The sequence below is a fragment of the Amblyraja radiata genome, chromosome 4, assembly GCF_010909765.2.
Source record: "Amblyraja radiata isolate CabotCenter1 chromosome 4, sAmbRad1.1.pri, whole genome shotgun sequence".
In the NCBI taxonomy this organism is placed as follows: domain Eukaryota; kingdom Metazoa; phylum Chordata; class Chondrichthyes; order Rajiformes; family Rajidae; genus Amblyraja; species Amblyraja radiata.
This window is the reverse complement of record NC_045959.1, coordinates 17177651-17201860: the sequence shown is the minus strand read 5'-3', so window position 1 is coordinate 17201860 and position 24210 is coordinate 17177651. Positions and strand designations below refer to the sequence as shown.

The window sequence follows — 24210 nt, the reverse complement described above, 5'->3', positions numbered from 1 at the left end:
GGAGAAAGATTCATTTCCATGAATAGAAACATGGTAAAGACCAGATAATTTGTTTTAGTAACATTGATTGAGATATAAGTAGTATGTAGGTCAGCAGAGAGATTTCTCCCATTTGCCTACTCAAAATGGTATGATGGTATTTTTTAACGTTCACCCAGGAGATCAGACAACACCCATGTTTGATTCCTAGTGGTCAAATTGTGGAAATTCGATGCTCTCACCACGACAGACTGGGGTTATTTCATGGTCAGAGAAATATATTTTTTGGATAGCACAGTAGCACAGCTAGTAGAGTCACTGCCTCATTCTTCAAGGGAAGCATGTTTAATCTTGACCTCTGGTGCTGTCTGTGTGGATTTCACACATTCTCCTCTGACAATATGGATTTTCCCCCAGTGTCCTCCAGTTTCCTCCCACATCCCAAAGATGTGCAGGTGGATACATTAATTGGTCACTGTAAAATTTTCCTGGTGTGCAGATAACTGGCAGAATCTGTAAAGTACCAAGTGGGCGGCGCGACCGACGTCGCAGCGGCCTCTGCAGTCTGTCTGTATATTTTTTATTTTTTTGTCCTGTTGAGGGTTTAGTTTGTAGTGGGTTTTTAAATGTGTATGTGTGGGGGCTGGGGGCTGGGGGCTGGGGGGTGGGTGGGGGAATCTTTTAAATCTCTTCCCTGCATGGAGACCCGACCTTTTCCCTGTTGGGTCTCCGTTGCCGTTGGGGCCTAGCGCCGTGGAGCGGCCTCGAACCGGAGCGACCTGGGGGCTGAAGTCACGGAGCCTGTGGAGCTGGGGAGCTGCGGACCTACAGCCGTGGAGCCGTGGAGCCGTGGAGCTGCGGACCTACGGACATACCTCCGTGGAGCTGGCCAGCTTCGGAGCGTGGAGAGCTGCGGCGGCGAGCTGCTGCGACCCGACTCCGGTGGATGGTGACACCGGGAGCTCGCGGGTCCCCGGTGGGAGACTGCTTTGCGGGGCACCGGCAACGGCGACTTCTCCCGCCCGAATTGCGGGGTTGAGAGTGACCTGGAGGGGGGGCCTTACAACGCCCGGCGCGGCTGTAATTTGCCGCGGACTTGCTAGCGCCCGCCGGGGGCTCCAACACCAAGACCCGGGGCAGAGCCCTACATCGCCCGGCGTGGCTTTGAGTGGCCGCGAACTTGCTAGCGCCCGCCGGGGACTTTGACCTCGACTTCGGGAGAGGAATGGAGAGCAGGGGAGAGACAAGTTTTGCCTTCCATCACAGTGAGGAGGACTCACTGTGATGGATGTTTATGTGAATTGAATTGTGTTGGTGTGTGTCTTGGTTCTTTTTTTGTATGGCTGCAGAAACCAAATTTCGTTTGAACCTCATGTGAGGTTCAAATGACAAATAAAAGGTATTGTATTGTATTGTATTGGAATGCTAGGACAACATAATAGTATTAGTGAAAATGAATACTTGATGGTCAGAAGAGACTCGGTGGGCTGAAGAGCCTGTTTCACTTTTGTATGACTCTATACCAGCTAAAAAACATTTCTAACAGTAGTGGGAAAGCTAACACAGGTCAAGAATACATCACCCTCGCAATTCGGTTTCACGGAGTTTAACTGCTACAACATCAGAAGGCCTTTCTAATAATAAAATGACGTTTGGCTCAGCTGAAGTAGGCCAGAATGAGCCACCTCACACAAATGCTTGGATCATGGTGCCCCTGGTTTTGATGCTATTGACTTTAATTATCTCCAACGTCCTTGTTAAGGTAGGTATTTACAGACTTTTGGTTTTCATTATGAAGGAAATATTTTTGAATTTCCAATAGGAAGGATTCACCGTAACACATTTTCAAATGCAGCTTGAAAATTGAGTTTCCAGCAAGGTTTCAATAAATTTGAGGTTTCAAAAAGGTTTCAATATCTTTCCTGGATCTGTCTTATTGTTGTAGTTTTCCCATCAGTGGCTGTGTGCAGTTGTGTTGGTCCAGAATATCATCATTATTTCCTCCTGTGCTGTCTGGCACCACTCACTTGTACAGGATATACCGCAATTGAATATTTAAAGAAATGTATCACGTGGATTTCCTCCACCCCACACATTTAAATTGAAATCCTTGACATCAAAAAATCTGAGTTACTCAACAAAAGAGCTCTTACAGATCCTGCCAAGTTTATTTTAAGCAATGTTTCTGCATGCCAGATTAGATTTAAGGACCCCTTTATTCTAAAATGTACTTGAATTTACCATAAATTTGCAGGAGAAGACAAGGGTTTGCAGCTGGATGCAGAGGAACAGGAGGCGGCCATTCAGTCACTCAAGCCTGTTCTATTCAGTGGCATCATGGTTGATGGGTCATCCAAATCCAGTATCACATCTGGGGTGTATTAAAGTGGTGGAGCTGGTCTCTCATGGTACTGGGGTGGCTAGCGAGCAGATTGCATTGAATTTTACTCCGGGGGGTCCACAGTTATCATAGCAGTTGTACATTTTACTCAATTGGGCAGGTGCAAAGAGCCGACCAACCTTAATTTTAGGGCCTAGGGCAGCAACTTCTACCACCCCACCCCTGTCCCACCACTAACGCTGCTTGTGCCCCAATCCCTCAAGGTGCAATCCACCATCAAATGTCAATTTCTTTTCTAAATAAAAGTCAGACACTTCTTTTTAAAACCAACTTTTTACTTAAGGCACATCTAATCTTTGATCTTCCTGATCTTTGAACTGCCTGGCAAACATTTTATGGACTCAAGAAGCTGAAATTGTTGGTACTTATCAATAAGCAGTTATATGACCATTCGAGGACAATCTTTCTAGGCGCAGAAGTATGGAGATCTGAGGTGTGAGAATCCAAAATATCATTTCACCTTCGACTTCAGAACAATGAAGGAGAGGAGAACAATGGCTGGCAGATGGAAACAATTCAGTAGCTGGAGTAGCTTCATTCTCAAGATAAATGGATTAATTCTCTGATGTAAAAATGAAACACCAGCTTAGCAACTCTGGGAATTAAAAAACTGCAGATGCTGAAAATCTGAAATAAAACAGAGAATGCTGCAAGTAAGGCATCTTTTGTAGGAAAAGAAGCAGAGTTTATACTTCAGGTCCCACATAAGGTCTAAAGTTCTAGCAAAGAGTCCTGAACACAAAACCATAAAGGGGCGCGCACACACGCACGCGCGCGCACACACACACACACACACACACACACACACACACACACACACACACACACACACACACACACACACACACACACACACACACACACACACACACACACACACACACACACACACACACACACACACACACACACACACACACACACACACACACACACACACAAACAAACAAACACACAAACACAAACACATCACAAAGGCGGGGGCCAGGGAAAGCGGGGGAGCGCTGTCTGAAATTCACACACGCGATGAAGAGGAAGGTAAACGGCTGCCAATGTACGGTAAGTCCTTTAGAGAGTGGGGAGGGCGAAAGAGAAGGGGAGAGAAGGGGAGAGAAGGAGAGAGAAGGGGAGAGAAAGGACGTAGAAGGGGAGAGGAGAAGAGGAGAAGGGGGGTTAGACACTTTTAAGAAGTATATGAAAGTTTAGCGGGCATTTTACCTACCGGTCGGTTTTCCCTGTTCCTGAAAACTCCAATGAGCCAATTAAAATGCCCGGTCAGCGAAGGAGATTGCCTACGGCTGCCCTCGACTGCCTGGAAGTAAATAGCGACCCCACTCCACTGCATTACGAGTCAAAAAGAACCGTGCCGACCAAAATTTACTCGCGGAAAATGTTCCAACATGCTGAAAAGTTTTCCGCGACCTAACTGAGGCCACGAGTATTCGGGAACTTCCCTCGATCATGAAGGAGAGTTCCAGTGACCTCATAGGACCTCCTAGGACCACGTGTCGACCATGCTGCGAGTTTGAGTCGAGGGCAAACTTGTCTAAACTCACAGATTAGGTCGCCACAGTGGGTCAGCCCCTTAACTGTTTTTATTTCAACAGATGCTGCCTGACTTTTATATTCTTATTGCCAACTGGGGAGCAAAAATGTGCAGGTGGGGAGAAACACTATTTATTTGGATTGCACTCCTGCTGGTACTGCCTATTGGAGTCTTTTAGTTGTTGTTCTCCCCACACTCTACATGAGCATTACAATCTCACATTGTTCAATTACAGTACCTTAAAGGCCATGGTATAGATTTATTATTCAGAGTTAATTTAAATACACTGATTAATAAGCATCTTTTCTTTAGTAAGTGAAACCAAACTAACATTTCAGGTGAATAACCTTTCATTATAGGTTATAACAAAGCTCATCAACCTGACATTTGCTGAAGTATCAAGTATTTCCAGCACTTGCAATTCTTTTAATCAGATCTCTGGCATTATCAGGATTTTGTTTTTGCATCTTCAGGCCATGGTTCCATATAATAATATTATGTTTGTTTCTGTGGGTATCTGCAGTACGATTATCTAGTTGATTTATGTTTTATAACTTGGGGGTGAACAATACATGGTAGGGTTTCCTGCTAAGACTCAACCCTCCCCCCCCCCCCCCCCCACCCAAAAAAAAAATCCATTCTGTGGAGACACATGGCACTCGAATGAACTGTCATTTATCTGCAACATTTGTCTAGTTTCCTCGTACTGTCTAATAATATGATGTTGCTTTAGGGGTATAAGACCAAAAGCACCAGGAAGAGGTGCAGTGATGATAAAAACTGAACATGAATTCAAAATAACATTTCCCATTTTATTCTCCATGAAATTAGCTGGAGGATTTTCAATCCTTTAGTTTGTGGATGAAGATGTACCTCTTAAAAATCCAACAGCAGCTAATCATGCTTTTGTAGATGGTTACAATGTAATGTGAGGATGTGCAAATGACCAAGACAACCAAATAATTTTCTCAGGAAGTATCAGAGGTTTGAATGGAAAAGAGCCACATCATATTACTCCTGCTCGTAGTGGATAAGTGAAAAACAGGCCAGCAGTTCACATTTTTGAACATAGTTCTTGCTTTCATACATTTCTGATGTTACATACTGTCCTACAGCTTCTTTCATCTACATCCAGCACACTATTAAACCATGGGGCTCTCAACCTGTGCATATGTTGCTGCATAATTAGCTTTTGTAAATTCTGTGTGAATTTTGGCAATTCACACAGATTATACAACGACACGGCAGTTCCCATCCTGCCTGGTGCTGTGATGCTTTATTTCCAGGTTGTACTATTTAGCAAACTTCTCAAAACTGGAAGATTAGTACTAATTTACACCCATAAAACATGAATACAAAATGTTTTGACTGAACTGCCACAAAACAAACCATCAGAGCAAGTGAACGCTCACCTTCACATATCTTCTGCTGCATAGCCTCCTTAATTCTCTCTATGGTCCTATAATCTTCTGCAAATATAACATAGGTTGTGGAAGGTTTATTGGCAATATGTTTAAGTTCTGATTCTGTTATTTCCGATCCAACTCCGACAGCGAACAGGATGACGTTCTCAACACGCGCTTCAACAGAAGCGTCGATAACGTCATCCTGAGATTTCCCATCTGTGACGACAACAGCAATTTTAGTTTTGGCTTCCTTGGTCCTTTGCGAAGACGGGAAAACAGACTCTGTGGCAAATTTAATAGCACGGCCTGTTTGGGTATTTCCACCAAGATATTCAATTCTTTGTATTCCAACAATCAGTTCTTCACTGGTCAGGAATTGGCCAAACGGAATTTCCAAGCGTGGATTATCACTGTACTGGATAACAGCTACTTGCGTAAATTCAGGTCCAATGTCGAATCCACTTGAAACATTAACTAGCCACGTCTTTGCTGTTTCAAAATTGTCAAGTCCCACACTCCAGGATCCGTCCATGATGAAAACCAAATCATTCACTGCTGTTCTACATCCTATTGTGAGGGAGAAATATAGAAATGTATTTAAAATGTGATGGTACTATTTTTGATAAAACAGTTAAATGCTAAGAGTTAAAAATTTCCTTTCAACATTTCTATTAAATCTGCAAGTTAAACTGCCATAATTTTATGGGATTTGAAAGAAAAAATACTGCACAATGTGCTACAAATATTTTTGTTTAATGCAGTATCCGTGAAATGTAAAGCCATATGATGTATGGTTTTCGGTTTGTATTCGCTAGAATTTAGAAGACTGAGGGGGGATCTTATAGAAACGTACAAAATTCTTAAGGGGTTGGACAGGCTAGATGCAGGAAGATTGTTCCCGATGTTGGGGAAGTCCAGAACAAGGGGTCACAGTTTAAGGATAAGGGGTAAATATTTTAGGACCGAGATGAGAAAAACATTTTTCACACAGAGAGTGGTGAATCTCTGGAATTCTCTGCCACAGAAGGCAGTTGAGGCCAGTTCATTGGCTATATTTAAGAGGGAGTTAGATGTGGCCCTTGTGCTAAAGGGATCAGGGGGTATGGAGAGAAGGCAGGTACAGGATACTGAGTTGGATGATCAGCCATGATCATATTGAATGGCGGTGCAGGCTCGAAGGGCCGAATGACCTACTCCTGCACCTATTTTCTATGTTTCTATGTGTCTATGTGCTTGGAAAAGACTGATGAGGACATCATGGTTGCTCCAGTAGTGTTGGTCACCATAATAACTGATGCCATGATGTCCTTAGTGTGTGAAAATAAATAGTAACATATTTTTAAAGAATATTTGATCAGTTTTGGTTAACAATTTAATTACAACAATGACAAAATAATTATTTCACATTTTTCATTGGACTGAGATGCTTTAAGGAGCTTACCTGCTCTTGTATCATCATCTGGCACAGCCCCACTAAATAAATAAGGTGGCAAACAGATCACTAAAAATCGTATTATACGCAAATTCATTGTACCTACAAACAAAGAAAACATGTATTTTATAGATATGCGCATCCAGATTTTGTTACTCTATTGAAAACTGTATGAGGAACTAAAATCATAATTAAATGGAGTCATAAAGTGGTATTATAATGCTAAAATATTTAACTCATTACATTTTGTGATGACTACATTAAATATTAAACTGGCTTTAACAACTTGCAGATACACTACTGATGGTGAATCTGTACAGTAAAGGTTCCTCTGAACAGTAAAGGTGTCTCAAAGAACTGGTAATACCAAACATTACTGTTACTGTGAGTCCTGTCTGTCATATATTTTGCAACACATTGGAATATAAGGTAATGCAATAGCACAATAGATAATGTTGTTGCTTCACAACCCGGATTCAATCAGGTGCTGCTTGTGCAAAGTCTGAATGTTCTCCAGGTAACAGTATGGGTGTCATCTGAATGCTCCAGTTACCTCCCACATCCCGAGGATGAGCTGGTAGGTTAAATGGCCATGTAAATTATACCTATCATTGGTGAGAGATAGGAAAATCAGGGGAGTTAATGGGAACATAGAGAGAGATTAGGTTATTTGGATATAGGTGGGGGAATGGGAATTATGGCAAAGTTCAGAGAACGCTTGGGCGGCACGGTGGCGCAGCGGTAGAGTTGCTGTCTTACAGCGGATGCAGCGCTGGAGACCCGGGTTCAATCCCGACTATGGGTGCTGTCTGTACGGAGTTTGTACATTCTCACCATGACCTGCTTAGGTTTTCTCCGAGATCTTCAGTTTCCTCCCACACTCCAAAGACGTACAGATTTGTAGGCTAATTGCCTTGGTAAATGTAAAAATTGTCCCAAATGTGTGTATGATAGTGTTAATATGCAGGGGTCGCTGGTCGGCGCAGACCCGGTGGGATGAAGGGCCTGTTCCCGTGCCATATCTCTAAACTAAACTAAACCAAAATGGACTTGAATGGCCAAATAATGTCCTTCTATATACTATAAATACATGACGCAAATCAACCCTAGCATTTGTCATATGTTTCAGAACACATTGGGATACAAGGTGGTACAAATGCTGCTGATTCAGACTTCCAGCGAAGCTGGGACAAAAGCAGCAAACACTAATGAAGCTTTTCAAACCTTCTTACTCACGGCTACTTAAACTGTAAATTAATCAACGATATTTCTCCTTCTCATTTAAGTTTTATATTTAGAATTTCACATCTGTTTCTCTGCATTGCTTGAGATGAAAACGCATAATTTGAACACTGTAAAATCCTAAAAATGTTTTGTTATTCCAGTGCATTTTGTAACTGCTTACATTAATACTATCTTTGTTTTAATTCACCTCTTTTGAATTTTATCATGTTCAGTAGCTCAATTCCTCAGCCATTTCTTGCTTCATTGGTCTGTTCTTCAACTGTTTCAATCTCTCTATCTCTGTTTTATGCTGGTTTAAATTATTCAAAAAACTGCTTCCATTGAATTGTTCCTCAAATAGAGCAGTTATTTATTTATTTATTTATTTATTTATTTATTCCGAACAAGTAAAGACATTAACGACATTAATATTAACAAAATCGAAATTATCAAACAATTGGACATTACAATCAATATTTACAAAGCAATGAGAAGAACAAAATCAAAGTTCCAATGTCCAACTCTGTGTCTGTACAAGCTCGAAAAGGAGAGAGAAGAAGAATAACTTATTAAATCTCACCCCTTTTCCCCAACACTTCTACCATATTTAAAAATCAATTCATTAATAATAATAATACTACCCTAGGCAATTTCCCATAATACCTACAGACATATATATACATACAACTATTATGTACATACAAACTTCATAACTGAAGTACCCAAACATAAGTAAACAATAGTAAAGCAATAGATAAACACTAACCCCCACTTGTCAACCATCCCCTCCATCCCTGTACCCCTTGAGAATTATTTTTTTATATATCATTTTAAAATGATTCATGTTTGTGCATTGCTTCAATTCCCCGTTCAATTTATTCCACACTCCTACTCCACAAACCGAAATACAAAAGGTTTTTCTAGTCGTACGGACTTTTTGTTTCTTAAAGTTAAATATTCCTCTTAAATTGTAACCCCCCACACGCTCGTTAAATAATTTTTGAATGTTTCCAGGTAAATTTTTATTTTTGGCCCTAAACATTATCTGAGCTGTTTTGAATGTAACCAAATCTTCTAATTTTAATAATTTTGACTCTAAAAATAATGGATTCGTATGACCCAGATACTTAGCATTATGGATAATACGAATTGCTCTTTTTTGCATCATGGTTAATGAGTGTATCGAATTTTTATAGTTATTACCCCAGACTTCTGCACAATAATTTAAGTAGGGTAAAATCAATGAACAATAAAGAATACGGAGTGATTTGTAATCCAGAGCTTGCTTGGCTTTGTATAATACAGAGATACTTTTTGACAATTTTAATTTTACATGTTTAATATGTGATTTCCAGCTTCAATTTAATCATTAAAAGTCAGATTCCTTCCAGTCCCTATGGAAGCGAGTTCCATGTTCTCACTTCCCTTTAAATAAAGAATGTTCTTTTAAATTCACAATTGTAATTGCAGATCTTTTACTTTTGCCTTTAGATACAGTACGGAAACAGGACCTTTGGCCCACCGAGTCCGCACCGACCAGAAACCGCCCTGTACACGAGCACAACCCTACACACTAGGGACAATTTACTATTTTACCGAAGCCAATAACGTACAGATCTGTACGTCTTTGGAATGTGGGAGGAAACTGGACACCCGGAGAAAACCCACTCGGTCACAGGGAGAACGTACAAACTCCATACATTCAGCACCCATAGCCAGGATCAAACTCAGGTCTCTAACACTACAAGACAGCAACTCTACCACTGCACCACCCCTTAATCATTTATTTTCTGTCTTTTTCATCTTCTCTTTGTCATTCCCCAAACTCAGAAGATTATTGGCATAACTCAATTAGTACCGTTGGAAAAAAAGCACATTAACATATGATAATCAAAATACACATTTCTTGTTGTGTGAAAATTTTATACAAAGTATTTTTTTTCTAATAAGTTCAAATTAGTTTGTGTGCTACTGATTGGGTGGATTACTTGAACTTGTTCTCTCATGTAGTTTGGCTGGCTGGTAGAGGTGTAAACCACATTGCACCATTATCCAAATTCACCAGATGAGGTCCAGGAACTATTTTTTGCTGTCCTACTCCATTCTTCTGCTTGATCTTTCCTCAGGAGATTTCCAATCCAATGGATATACATTTACTTGCATTTGAGGTAGGTGCTGCTTACCCCTTGTTGACCAGAATATTCTGACATTGATCATAATTTGTGAATCATTACAACACTGCTACCATTAGGCAAGAGGTATCAAAGCCTGGTTCCGTTCCACCAGAGTCAATAACAGCTACTTTCCATCAAGTTCTTGAATCAATTTACACAACTCTAATCTTGTTTTTTTTTTCTCTAATAGTGTTTTTGTGCTAGTGTCTTGTTTTTCAAAAAAGTATTTTTTTAATTTTTACTGAATTGCAGATGTTTTGTGTGTAATTAATGTACAATTTTTATTTTTGTATGTTTATCTGAGTCTATGTGTCTGTGATGTTGCAGCAAGTAGAATTTTGATTGTACCTGTACCTGACTATACTTGTGCATATGATAATAAACCTGACTTGACATAAATTAGATAGGGTTATATCAAGACGTGCAAAGAAGTAGATCATTCAGCCCAGTGCTGGCATGATGCTCCACTTGGGACTTCCGGCTATCCTTCCTCATCTAAAATTGAAAGGGCAATCATTTATTGCTTCTCCTTTACCTGCTTGCCCCATCTCCCCTGAAGTGCATCCTCACTATTCCTTCAACCTGTTCTTGTGGAAGCAAGTTCCACATTATCATTTCCGTTTGAATAAAGAAAGTTCTTTTGAATTCCCAATTATATTTCCTAATCTGTTCTTTTTCAATTCACCTTTGCCATTCCACAAAAACTGCTGTCAAACAAAATGGGATGTTACAATTTCAACTGCATCCCTGTTAAAAATTATGATTCTTGGGACAGTGTGACGATCACCACTTTTCCTTCACTAAACAACTAGGCATCAATGACAAGTTCAATAACACCTCAAATAACAAAGGACAATACATTAACCATTCCATTTGTATCCTCGATTGCCAAGGGAATTCAGCTGACTGCAAATTCTTGCTTCATCTCCAGTGTTAGCAAGGGTTGAGCTAAAATGTGCACAAGATTAGCAACTCTTCTCAGAGGTGCCCTCGAAATGATGGCAGATTGCAAGAAAACAGATTGAATCAATGAAGAATAAAGTGAAAACTCCATGGACAGAAAGTTCAGCGTATGAAGCAAATCTCAAGGTACTAGATCCACACACAAACAAACACACAAACAGGAATGGAACATCCACACACAGATCACACACTGCCACAGAGACAGAGTCATAACCCCCTATAAACTGTTCAAGATGAGTCAGGCATAATGCAAGCTGCATTTCCGCGCTTGCCAAACCTTCACAAAGGCAATATTCTTCATAGATCCCAATCTCTAATGAATTAGATGGCCTTGAGCAGTAAGCAAAACACGTCCGCAGTAAAGAGTAAATGTTTCTAGGAGGGAATGGAAGAAGCACAGGGCTTTTGGCACGGTTTATGGCCTGGTTAAAACAGGACATTTTCCAGTTTGATTTAGTCCACTTAATCTTCTCAACAACAATCTTGGTTCAAAGGAGAATTACTAAGTAATTCAGTGCATTTGTACCTTTGAAGCAAAATGTAAGCTTCTGGGATCCCCTTTGCATTATGATCAATTTCCACTCATTGGTTCTGCACAGTTTTCAACAGCCAAGAAATAGGATTAATGCACTTTTTTCTCTCTTTTAAAAGTCAACAACTTGTTAAGACCAACTAAGTAGCAGTTAAAATTGTTTTCAAGCAGCTTTCCATTTTATATTCCAGACAGCCAGCTGACATCTTCATGTTTTTTTATTAAAGCTTTGAAGAGCAGAAACAAGTAGCTTAACTTCCATCAGCAGAAATGAGTTATATTGTGATCGGTGACTTGAGTTTGTGCAGAGGACTAAGAAAGAAAGTTGCAATTTCTCCATCCAGGCCACAGGCTCCTGCGGGGTATTTATAGAGAAAACATTCAGAGAAATACTTGGATTTCTATAAAGCTTGTCATGAAATCTCAAAATGCCTTGCATGTGGTACCAATTTGTGTGGAGCAAGCTCCCATAGACGGTAATACGAGTGCTGAACTATTTTTTTAAATCGTTAACCCACCCTCCAACAATATTACTAAAGCAGATTTGGTCATTACCACGGTGCTAATTCAGTCTTGTTATAGAGCCCCCAGATTATGACCAGGTTCCATCCATGAGAACTGTTCATAACCTGAACTGTCTACAAGTCAGAAATTAGCAAATACAATGTGTAGGGGAGGATCTCAGAAGCACCTGTGACAAGAGAGGTGGAAGAGCACCCATCCATCAGCCTCACTGACTCAGTGAATGAGCGAATGGGACTGCTCAGTGCTCCTAACTCTGCTCAGCTCAACCCTGCGCTGCGGCCGCTGCGGCTTCGTGTGATGGAAAGAAAAGGCATAAAGGTATGGTCCCACCCAGCAGAAGATGCCTGCAGCCCCACAATAAACCGGCAAATCTATCCCCATCCATTCCATCGATTTCCCAAACTCCTGCTCAATTGTTGGCCGCATTAATTATCTGTGGTGAACCAGCACGCACATTAGCTCCATGTTACATCTAACCTAGAACTGTCACTGCTTTCGACCGCTTAGCTGGCTGTCAACCTGTCCAGATGTCACTCAAGGCTAAAAACACTCATGGTGAACTCAAGTTCTTCATTTCAGGCCCAGGCTAATTCTACCCCAATGACCTTTGCCCTTTCTCTTTACATCGTTTTATAATGTCCCATGTTTCAATTTCCTTTTAAGTACTGTGACATTCTTTGCTTGCAACGGGAGACTCCTCCCTCCAGTTACCCCACAGAAAGTGCATAAACTCTACACTCTCAATTCAATCTCTGGGTGATCATTATCAATTTATACTTTGCTTCAACCTGTCAATCATTTGGTTAACGTTTTAAATAGTTCTCCTTTCAAAACTTTTGATAATTTCAAAACACTCCAATAGATCTTACCTTTGCTTTCTCTAGCCAAGTACACATGGTCCAAATTTCACATGGCAATCTTCCCATTTAATATCCTATGATATCCTTTCTTTGATATCCTTCTTTTAAAATAACTATTTAAATGCACACAGGGTTCCAGCTGTGGCCTTGCATTGCCAATGGCTTGCACAAATGAAAAAAGCTGGTGTTTGAGTTGAGTATTCAATGTCCCCATTATCAAAACTAGAATCCCCTTTGTCTTCTTGTGACATCTAATGCTAACTTAAAAGATTTGTATGTGTGTTCTTGGCTAATGGCTTTACAAGTTTGGATTTCATCGACTGTCATTCCTAAATGATTGAATTTGCACATCTATTTCAAACTAATTTGAAGGTAACCAATCTGTCTACTTAGTTCCCCTGCTATCTCCTCCTGCCTACTTCCTCACTGTTCAGTTTGCTCATAAACTGGAACATAGAACAGTACATCACAGGAACAGACTCTTTGGCCCAGTGTCGGCGTCAAACATGACGCCAAATTAAACATTGCTTCTCTCTGCATGTGATCCATATCCCTTCACTCCCTGCATATTCATGTACCTACGCCACTGTTTTACTCGCTTCCATCACCACCACTGCAGGCAACGTGTTCTGCGCCCCTACCAGCAGCTGTCCCCACGTTCACCCTCCCCTCCCATCACCTGACCCCGTCTGTCTTCTGAGCTCCTGCAGCCAGATAGTAAGTAGCTCCAGATTCCAAACATCTGTAGTCTCCTGTATCTTCAATTTGTGATAACCTGTATTTAATAATTCACTGTATTCAATAATTCAGTAATTCCAACTACTTCAATGATTTCAGTCATAATGGTTTCAACAATTAACTATGCCTTTTTTAGGTTCAGGTGTGGTGCTTTATAACCACCCAGCTGCATGTCCAGTCTGGCTCATCATTGTTGGCGAGGCCACACCATGAGTACTGTCTGTGCCCATTTGGTCCCCTTATCTAAAAATAATATATGAAGTAACATTGGAGGTATTCACCAGGCTAAAATCTGGGATGGGCAGGTTGACATATTAAGAGAGGCTAAACAGTTTGTTTGTATTCCTTGGGAGATTAGAAGTTTGGGGAGTGATTTTATTCAAATGTACAAGATTTAAGGTGGCTTGATTGGGTAGATGTCGAGATGTTTCCACCAGTAGAATAGACGAGAACAAAGAGACACAGATGCAAATAAGTGGCCAGTCACTTAAAACAGGTGCATTGAAAGCATTCTCACATAAGGTGGTGAATCTCTGGAATTCTCTGCCCCCGGGATGTTGAGGGCCAGATCATTCTGCATATTTAAGGTGGAGAGAGATAAACATTTGATAGATGAAGAAATTAAGGTTTATGGGGATCTTGCATGGAAGAGGAATCAAGGCCGGCATTGATTAGCTGTGGCGATACTGACTGCAGGGCAGGTTTGAGGGGCTGAGTGGCCTACTACTGCTATTTTCTTGTATTCTAGTGTAACGCTACACACTATCATCATGACTATTAATCTGTTTCATGCCAGGTTTGTCAGCACTTTTCTCATTAAATATTCTGAAAACTTCCTCTATACTACAGTCTTCACTTGTGTTACATGGTGCGAATGATAGAACCAGAGATTTTTAGCGCCTTTCTTTAATTTCTTACTTTCAATTTGTTTGTTAAATTTTTACGCGTATTCCAAGAAGCTCTGGCAATGTGGGCTTTTAAAATACATCTGTGACAGTATTCTTGCCAAAACCACCAAACATCAACAAATGGACAGGCGATGTTTTGGGTTAAAAGTCTTGTTTAGATTGATTGGAATAACGGGGAGAAAAGTGGGAAAGAGAAGTGGGGGCAGGACAAAGCCTGGCATGTGATAGGAGGATACAGGTGAAAGAGGTTTGGGGCGGGGGGGGGGATGGGGGGGGGGGGGGGGGGGGGGAGGGTTGACAGATGGGTGGAGTAAGTGACAAAGAATAGAGGTGAAAAGGAGACAGCAGAGTGTCAGATAAGGAGAGCACAGGAGGAATGAAATGTGTAGCCGGAGGGAGGGATGTGGGTGAAAGGGGACGAGGGGAGGGGAAGGAGGGGTTATAAAAAGGAATTGGGGGACCTGGGGATGGGAAATGTGTGTAAGACGGAGCAGAAAGGAGCAGATTGACTGGGAGGGGCTGAAGAAATTTGGGAGAAATGGAACCGCACTTGGGTAGGAGCAGGGGGCACGGCAAAGTAAGGGAAATACGGTGGGGGGATTAGTTGGAGAATTCAGTGTTCGTACCATCAGGTTGTAAGCTACTAAAATTGAATATGACATGCTGTTCCTCCAGTTAGTATGTGCACTCACTTAACAGTGGAGGAGGCCAAGGACAGAAAGGTCGGTATGGGAATGTGAAGGAGAGTTAAAATGGCTGTCATCTGCGTGTTTCAGTGGGCCTTGTTGGATGTCGCAGAATTATTTAGCGAAATGCCGGCTTAGTCTATGTTTGGTGTCGCTGAGGCCACATGGGATAGACCAGGTTTGAAGAGGTGCGCATAAACACTTGTCTCACCTGCAAGGGGAACTGGAGTACCTGATAGAGGTGAGTTGTAGTTGTAGGCACAAGTGCATGGGGAGAGGGCAGATCGGTTGAGATAGGATGAGTGAATCAAGGAATTACAGAAAGGGAAAAGGGGTGGGACCATGAAAATGTGATTGGCGATGGGAACATGTTGAAGGTAACAGAAATGTTGGAGAATCATGTGTCAGATGTGGAGGCTGGGGGGGCGAAAGGCGAGGACTTGGAAAATCTCTAACATTGTTCCATCTGGGGAAGAGAGAGCTGAACTGCGAAACACAAAGGAGACATAGGTAATGGCTCCATCCACAACAGCAGGGGAGTAAAGGCATGTTTACTGTAGAAAGAGGAAATCTCACATGTCCTAAGATGGAAAGCCTCATCCTGTGAGAAGATGCAGTGCAGACGGAGAAATTGTGAATAAGGGATTACGTCCTTGCACGAGACAAGGTAGGAAGAGTAACTGTGGGATTCAGTGGGTTTGTAGAAGACATCTGTACACGGTCTATTCCCTGTGATGGAGACAGAGAGATCGAGAAAATCGTGAGAGGCATCAGATGTAGCCCAAATGAATTTGAGAGCAGGGCGGAAGTTTCTAGTACAATCCCACCCAACCACATCTCCCCAGCTCATTCCCCCTGCAATCATAGGAGATGTAATACCTGTCACTATACCTTCACCTTCACCCGGAGACCTCAGCAGTCCTTCCAGGTGAGATAGAGGTTCACATGCACCTCCATTCACCTTCATCTACTGCCTCTGTTGCTCCTGATGTGGTTTCCCATACATTTGCGAGACCAAGCATTGACTCAGCAACCATTTCACTGAACACATGCTCAATCCGCCAAGGCCTACGGGATCTCCCAGTTGCTAACCATTATGACTCTTCCCATTCCCATACTGATCTTACTGTCCCTGACCTCTTCCATTGCCAGTGAGGCCAAAGGGAAATGGGAGAAACAGCACCTCATATTCTACTTTGGCATGAACATTGCTCCGGCCACTTGTCGATCAAAGCCTGCTCAAAGGGATCCATCTATCATGTGACAGATTTTTGTCCTGCCCCCACCTATCTTTTCCAACTTGCTCCTCCTTACTCCAATTGGCCTGAAGAAAAATCCCAACCCAAAATGTCACCTGCTCATTTCTTCCCTCGGTGCTAACTGTCCGCTGAATACTTCCAGCATCTGCAGTTTCTTATGTCTTCAGACAACAAATGTTTCACTCCCTGGTCGTAACAGCTTTTATTTACCTTTTTAAAATTATGTGGATTTGGTTTGGAGCAAAGCTTTTGGCCACTTGCCCTTTGTGCATACTGCTATATGAAACTGTTGATTGCACTTGCAAGGCCAGCATGTTAATGCTTGTTGATTCCCCTGCTGGGGCAATTTTCAGTGTGTTCTCAAAGTATGAATTTACCTTGAATAAGTCTCTGAATCCAGTTAGCATCAATTCCACACACTAACTTGTTCCTTAGCATCTGACAGAATGTGTTGCAATAACTTGCAATAATGTCTTCAATTTAGCTGCAAATTTACTCAGTTTTACTCGCATATCTTCATCATAGAATCAGTCATAGTCATACAGCATGAAAACAGGCCCTTTGGCCCAAATTCTCCATGCCATCCAAGTTACACCATCTACATTAGTCTCACCTGCCCATGTTTGGTCCACATCCCTCCAAACCTTTTCTATCCATGCACCTGTCCAAATGTCACAAATCAAACTTAAACCTTTGCATGACATTGCTTCGCTTTATGTTGAATTTATGCTTAAACAGATGCACCAATTCTATATTTTGTAAATTTCCTGGTGTCTCCAAGTTCAGCAAGTTAAGGGCCTGTCCCACTTGGCCGTCATTCGCGTGCCATTTACGCAACCTGCTAGCGTGTGGGTAGCGCGGGACGGGCGCATGGAGTGGTGCGGAGGAATGTGGAGTGGCATGGAGAAGTGTGGACTTCGTCCTGCACGAAATCTTCACGCTCCAACGACCTGTCGCGTAACTGACGGCCAAAATGGGACAGGCCCAAGACACTGGCGCGACGCAACGTCTCACCTCCAACAGCAGCAGAAGCAGGCAAACGATCGCCGAGCTCGGCCTGGGGCTCACGGCCGTTGGGGATCCGGATCCGCCCCCACTCCTGCTCCCAGAGCAGAGCCAAGACGATTGTAGATAGACACAAAATGCTGGAGTAGCTCAGCAAGACTGGCAGCATCTCTGGAGAGAAGCAATGGGTGACGTTTCGGGTAGAGACCCTTCTTCAGACTGAAGAAGAGTCTCGACCCGAAACATCATCCATTCCTTCTCTCCAGAGATGCTGCCGGTCCCGCTGAGTTACTCCTGAATTTTGTGTCTATCTTCAAATGACGTCACTCTCTCCAGACGGCTGTGCGGACGCATGATGACGTGCGCGACCGTCGCGCATCAGTCACTACCGGCCTGTCGCGTAAATGACGGCGAAGTGGGACAGGCCCTTCACTCATTACACTTTACAAAGGAGCACTAATTGGGAGATATCTCCAAGTGCATCATTGGTGTCATATGCAGCAAAGAATGCAACAGAATTTCACAATATTTCCAATTTCTATGTTTGAGTCAAATGTTACAATAAAGCCTGTTTTAGCAATTGTTGTTTTCATTACTTTTTACGTATATTATTGTTGGACTTTCTGTCTCTCCACATTTTGTTTTAAATATGTAGACAAATACTCTTGGGTCCTGCTTGACTTTGAGTCCGTTTTCCTCTTCACCAATATGTGATACCTTAACTAATAAAAATATGGAAGCAGAGTTTCATCCTTTAGGAAGTTTATTTACTTTTTTCAAGCCTGTTGTGTGTACATCTGTCAATAAAGCCTTTACAGAGATCAATCAAAACGGTGCACACCAAATATCTAAACAGTGACACAAGCCTGCAACATCACCATAGCCATTGCCACATGCCTATCCTCTTCCTCCATGAAAACACATAGATAGATAGATAGATAGATAGATAGATAGATAGATAGATAGATAGATAGATAGATAGATAGATAGATAGATAGATAGATAGATAGATAGATAGATAGATAGATAGATAGATAGATAGATAGATAGATAGATAGATAGATAGATAGATAGCCTTTATTGTCATTCAGACCGAAGTCTGAACGAAATATTTTCAGTCACACTGGTACCTCACAGTCTCACTTTCATAATCACATAATCACAGGCCATCTCAGATCCCTTCCTTGTATCACCCCCTCCCATCTTGCTATTCCCAAACCATTTTCCATCTGTGCTTAGTGCCGATAAAGACCCTTTCAAAAGCTCAATTCGCTGACCCTTCTCACAACATTCTTGCAGCTACCAACCTGCCCGATCAAGACCTAACTTCCACTGAGTCCTTTCAAAAGCAACGCTCTTACCAAGTTGTCCGTGAACTGATCTGAACTCATTGAACTAATCCTACATCGGTAATGGAAAACTGCAGACCACATCTAACACTGCCATGAAGATTCCTAAGAAGAGATTTGCATAAATGTTTTTTTTATTTTCTTTGCAGTCTTTTTTCCACAATGGAGAATTTGTATAATTTATATTGTGTGTTGCCTGAGTCTATGTGCTGTGATGCTGCTGCAAGCAGGATTTTCATTGTACCTGTATTGTCCATATGACAATAAGCCCAACTTGTCCTGAGTGTCTCATCAATTGTACACATTTTAAATATAAGGAATTGCAGGTGCTGATTTACAAAAGTAAACAGAATGCTGGAGCAGAATTAGGCCATTCAGCCCATCAAGTTGTTCCACCATTCCAGCATGGCTGATCTATTTTTCGCTCTTAGTCTCATTATCCTGCTTTCTCCCCATAACCTTTGACGCTCTTACTAATCAAAAACCTATCAACCTCCACTTTAAAATACCCAATGACTTGGCCTCCACCGTAATTTGGGACAATGAATTCCACAGATTCACCACCCTCTGGATAAAGAAATTCCACCTCATCTCCATTCTTCATCACACACCTACAACTTGTCTACGAGACCACAAGCTCCCACTTTCTCGTCCTATTCCCATTGAACTGTCCATCACCCATGTTCCTTTCCTTTCCCCATTCTGGCTGACATTGTTAACAGTTCTCTTTTCTCGGGCAATGTGGCACTGAGCTTTTGCCTTGCAATCATCTACTCTCTCTGCAAACTAACCACCTCTCACTTTTCCCATCCTCGCAAATTGCCAGCACATCTCCAATCTCATACATGTCGTTGAACACTCTGGAGATCTCAAATTCTTCCCCATCTTCCCCAAAATGCTTTGCCTGAATGCTCCTAATTCAAGGATTCATCCTGGTACGCTAATGAACAGCACTAATCACAATCCTCAACTCCCTCATGAACTGCAACCAGACACACCATCCACTTCCAAAGTCTCTCTGTTACATTCTAGCTGCCTGGGACTGGGTCTACCTTTGCCTGCTAGCATGCTCATCTTTACAGTGCTCATGAGGGAACCACCAGGATTATTATCCCTGGTGTCCTGCAGAGACCTGCCCAAGACCTGCATAATTCACAGCCTCACGCTGTTCCTTAAAAATACTAATATAAAGCATGGCATAAGATTCCATGTGTATACCTCATTTTCACCTCTCCCAACACCACCACCATTATTTATATAGAACATAGAAGAGTACAGCAATGCAACAGGCCTTTCAGCCCACAATGTCTGTGCTCAACGTGATGCTGACCAACTCTTAACTGCCTGCTCATCATCCATAGCCCTCCATTCCCTGCATATCCATGTGCCTATCCAAAAGACCCTTAAATGCCACTAAGTTATCTGCCTCCACCACAACCCACAGTATCGCCATTCGACACTCACTGTCATCTGTGTAAAGGAAATTGTCCCACACTTCTTTGCCACTCTCACCTTAGTATTCCCTCTAGTATTTGATATTTCCATCCTGGGAAAATGGTTCTGACAGTCTACCCAATCTATGCCTCGCATGATTTCATATATTTCCATCAGGTCTCCCCTCAACCTCTGACCTTCTAGAAAAACCAATCCAAGTCTGTCCAACCTCTCCTTGTAGATACTACCACCATATCCAGGCATCATTCTGGTAAGCCTCCTTGGCACCCTTTCAAAGCCTCCTCATCCTTTGTGTATTGGAGGTACCAGAACTGCATGCAATATTTCAAATGCGACCTAAACAACGTCTTATAAAGCTGCATCATGACTTCCTGACTCTTATACTCAGCGCCTTGACCAATGAAGGTAAGCAAACCATATGCTCTCTATCTTACATCTCTATCTGCTTACATTGTGTAGAATCTTCTTCTGTTTAAGCACAGCCAGTACCAGGGTTACTTTGGGTTTCCTTCCCTGAGAACTGACAACAAAGTGTTTTTTCCGTAAGTTAGAAACAAATAATTTCCCCAAAAACAAGATGAAAAGTAATTGCCTGAATATTTGAGCCTGTTCTTCCTCCTGTACTACTTTACTTTATATATCATGTGTGTGTATATATTTATATTATAGTATATGGACACACTGAGCTGTTTTGTAGTAAATGCCTACTATGTTATGTGTGCTGAAGCAAAGCAAGAATTTCATTGTCCTATACAGGGACACATGACAATAAACTCACTTGAACTTGAACTTTATTTCCCCTCAGTATTGCACGTGCTGTTGTCTGTTTTGAATCGTATCCACATTGTAGAGCTCTGTACCCACTTTCTGTAATTGCATCAAAAGGTTTCTATGTTCACCATTACACTACCCGTAATGAAACTAAACCAACTCTATACAGTTGATAAATTCTTGAAAAATTGAAATTAGAATCTTGAAAAATTCTTTAAAAGCATATTAGAGGATTTGCATAAAGTCTTATTTCCATAAATTAGGACTTCCGTAACCCAGGGAGCCACTATATTGGGAACATAGACACCATTATTGTTTGTCAGGAACCTCGTTGTCCACCCACCAGCTCTATGCCTCTCCCTGGCAGTTTCCTGACACTGACCCTAGCAGTGCCATATTTGATCCCGTGTTTCAGAACTCATTATTACCAGCTCCGAAACATTATCTAACCTTAGTGTTAACCAGCTCATCTGCTGCTGAAACTTCACCCATATCTTTACCCATATACATGCTTACTTCAGTGTAGTACGAGGTCTTCCATAAACATTGTCTCCCATGTCCTATCATGCTAAATGCTGTTTCTCCCATCAGGCTTGCACTTGCTGACCTAAACAGATAGAAGATTAAGCCATCCTCACTATCTTTTTAATCAGTTCCCATCCAAGGGGATACTGTGTCTTCACATCTTCAGTTAGGGATATATCACCAAATGTAATTGCTTCAACACTTGCACCATAGACTAATCCTAAACATTTGGAGTTGCCAAGCAACACTTCTCCAACTCTCTGCCTTATTCTTCTCCTTTAAGTCATTCCGTAAAATGTAACTTTTAATCAAGCCTTCGTTTATCTTTCCAAATAATTCAACATAATTCTGCGACAAATGTCTGTTCGCTGATGCTCCTCCAAAGACAGGGCATTTGCACAATGCAAAATGAATACCGGTAATGGATTTATTGGTGTTATTATCAAAAGGAAACAGCTAGCCTGAATTTAATAATCGCAAGCCCAAAAGCTGTTGAATGCTAGAATTATGAAAAAAAAACAAATGCTGGAAATTCTCAGTGGTGACAGTCCGAATAGGTGGATACACCTCTGATAATTGCCTGTTTGCCCCAAGAACGTCACTCAATGCAACTCCATTATTTCAGTACTGCGCACATTTTCTTTTGCAACGAGTCTCTCACTTGGAACCTTATCAAATGCCTTTTAGAAGTTTGATGTAAATCCCTCACACTGCTTTTATTCTGACATGACCTCTTGAGAAGTGAAAGCTAATCAAAAATTGTTTATACTTTACAATGCCTGGTATTTGTGAAAAATAAACCTAGCCAACTTTGAGTTAAAATGTAGGTATAAAACCCGCTCCCCATACTCCTCTTATGAAATATCTTGAAAGGGAAATACTTCCACGGTGCTGTATTAGGAAGAAAGGCTAGTTGCTGTGAATATGTAGTCACATCTTGCAGCAGCAGTATGTTGGTTATAACAGAACTAAATCTTTCAAATGTTAATTAATTCAGGAAGCTGTACTAATCCATCAAACTATCAATATGAATTACTCAAAGGGAAGCTAGAATCGTTACAAATCTTAACGGAAATAATGGGTTGGGACTAGTACAGTTGATTGCAGCCAGCAGCATCGGATGAATGGAGACACAAGAGACTGTAGATGCAGGAATCTTGAGCTAGAACCCGCCAAGGTCCTCCAGCAGTTTGTCTTTAGATGAATAGTACACGCTAACAACGGGTCTTGCAGCAAAACTCGTGTCTACAAACAAATCACTATTAGCAAAATAATATGTTGAATAAACATTCCAATTTATATGGCAATGGAGCATAACACAACATCGCTGAAAGAAAGACCAAAATACTTGATTAGCATCCAAGCTACCACTGCAAACAGTGGTCTTTGAATGGAAGAAGAGCTTCTTTGCAGACAGTTACACACTCACTGTTAAAGACGTGTTTCTGAGATGCTGACTCGATGAAGAGTGCAGAGGCTTTGGCTGCTGTTCCCTGCTAGGTTTTCGGTACAGTTTAGTCGCTCTCGTCGCCTTCTGCAGCCACTCTCTCCCGTCTGTATGGCTGACTGTCCTGTCTTGCTCTCTCTCTCTCTCCTCCCTCACCTCACCGCCGGTTATCCCCTGCCAGTCTTCTCTACGTGTAGTCCTTGATCCCTCAGAAATCACTCCTTCCGCACTGCTCAGTTTTTCTTATCAACTTATCGCTTGTCCCTTCAGCACAGCCACTATCTCCTCGTCTGTATATCTGTCCTGTGTTCCCCTCTCTCTCTCCCCTCACTCTCAACGCCAATTGTCCTCTGCAAATCTGCTCTGCATCTAATCCCTGGTGCGTTCGTCTGTCAGGACTGCACTGCACTTCCTCCTCCTGCTGCCGACCCCCTGCCGGAGTCCAACCCAGAGCCCGCACCTCTGCACTGACGCGCCCCGGGGAGAGGAGAGGAGGGGAGGGGATCGGGGAGGCGCGCGATTACCCGGGGAGCGCGCGTTCTCACACCCCAACCCCCAGACCTGCAGCTCACACAGCGCGCGACCTCCCGGGTTCAGGTCACTGGCTCGGTGCACAAACCGGCGCTGTGTCTCGCGTCCCTATGAGTGCATGCATGCTCATCGCTGCCTCCTATCATTATTGCGGGCACTTTCTCCCAATTTCTGTTGCAATTGTTGCATCTTCATAGTGAAAATAGGCAATGTGCAAAATAGCATTATAAATAAACTTGGAAGCATACAATTGAGCGCATTCAAATATCTCAAAATAAGTTCTCAATCATAGACATAGAAAATAGGTGCAGGATGAGGCCATTCGGCCCTTCGAGCCATTCATTGTGATCATGGCTGATCGTCCCCTATCAATAACCCGTGCCTGCCTTCTCCCCATACCCCACTAGCCCCTAGAGCTCTATCTAACTCTCTCTTAAAGGTCATATAAAGGTGTTCCTCTCCATTGTAACAAATAGAGGAATTGCCTCTTCCAC

The 24210-nt window shown here is 42.1% G+C and overlaps 1 protein-coding gene across 2 annotated transcripts in view; it reads right to left on the bottom strand.

Annotated features, from left to right (window-relative positions):
- The window catches only part of LOC116971861 (collagen alpha-1(XXI) chain-like), a 165516-nt gene extending 141846 nt beyond the window's left edge, over positions 1-23670 (bottom strand). The window contains exons 1-4 of one of the 2 annotated variants that reach the window (XM_033019024.1): positions 23168-23670; positions 10511-10516; positions 6774-6866; positions 5339-5899 (exon numbers count right to left, since the gene is read on the bottom strand). In XM_033019024.1, the coding sequence (XP_032874915.1) occupies positions 5339-5899; positions 6774-6861 (649 nt within the window). In that variant the 5' untranslated portion in view covers positions 6862-6866; positions 10511-10516; positions 23168-23670. The remainder of the gene's footprint in view (positions 1-5338; positions 5900-6773; positions 6867-10510; positions 10517-23167) is intronic. The other variant, XM_033019023.1, reaches the window with a different exon arrangement.
- Between the last annotated feature and the right edge of the window lie 540 nt (positions 23671-24210).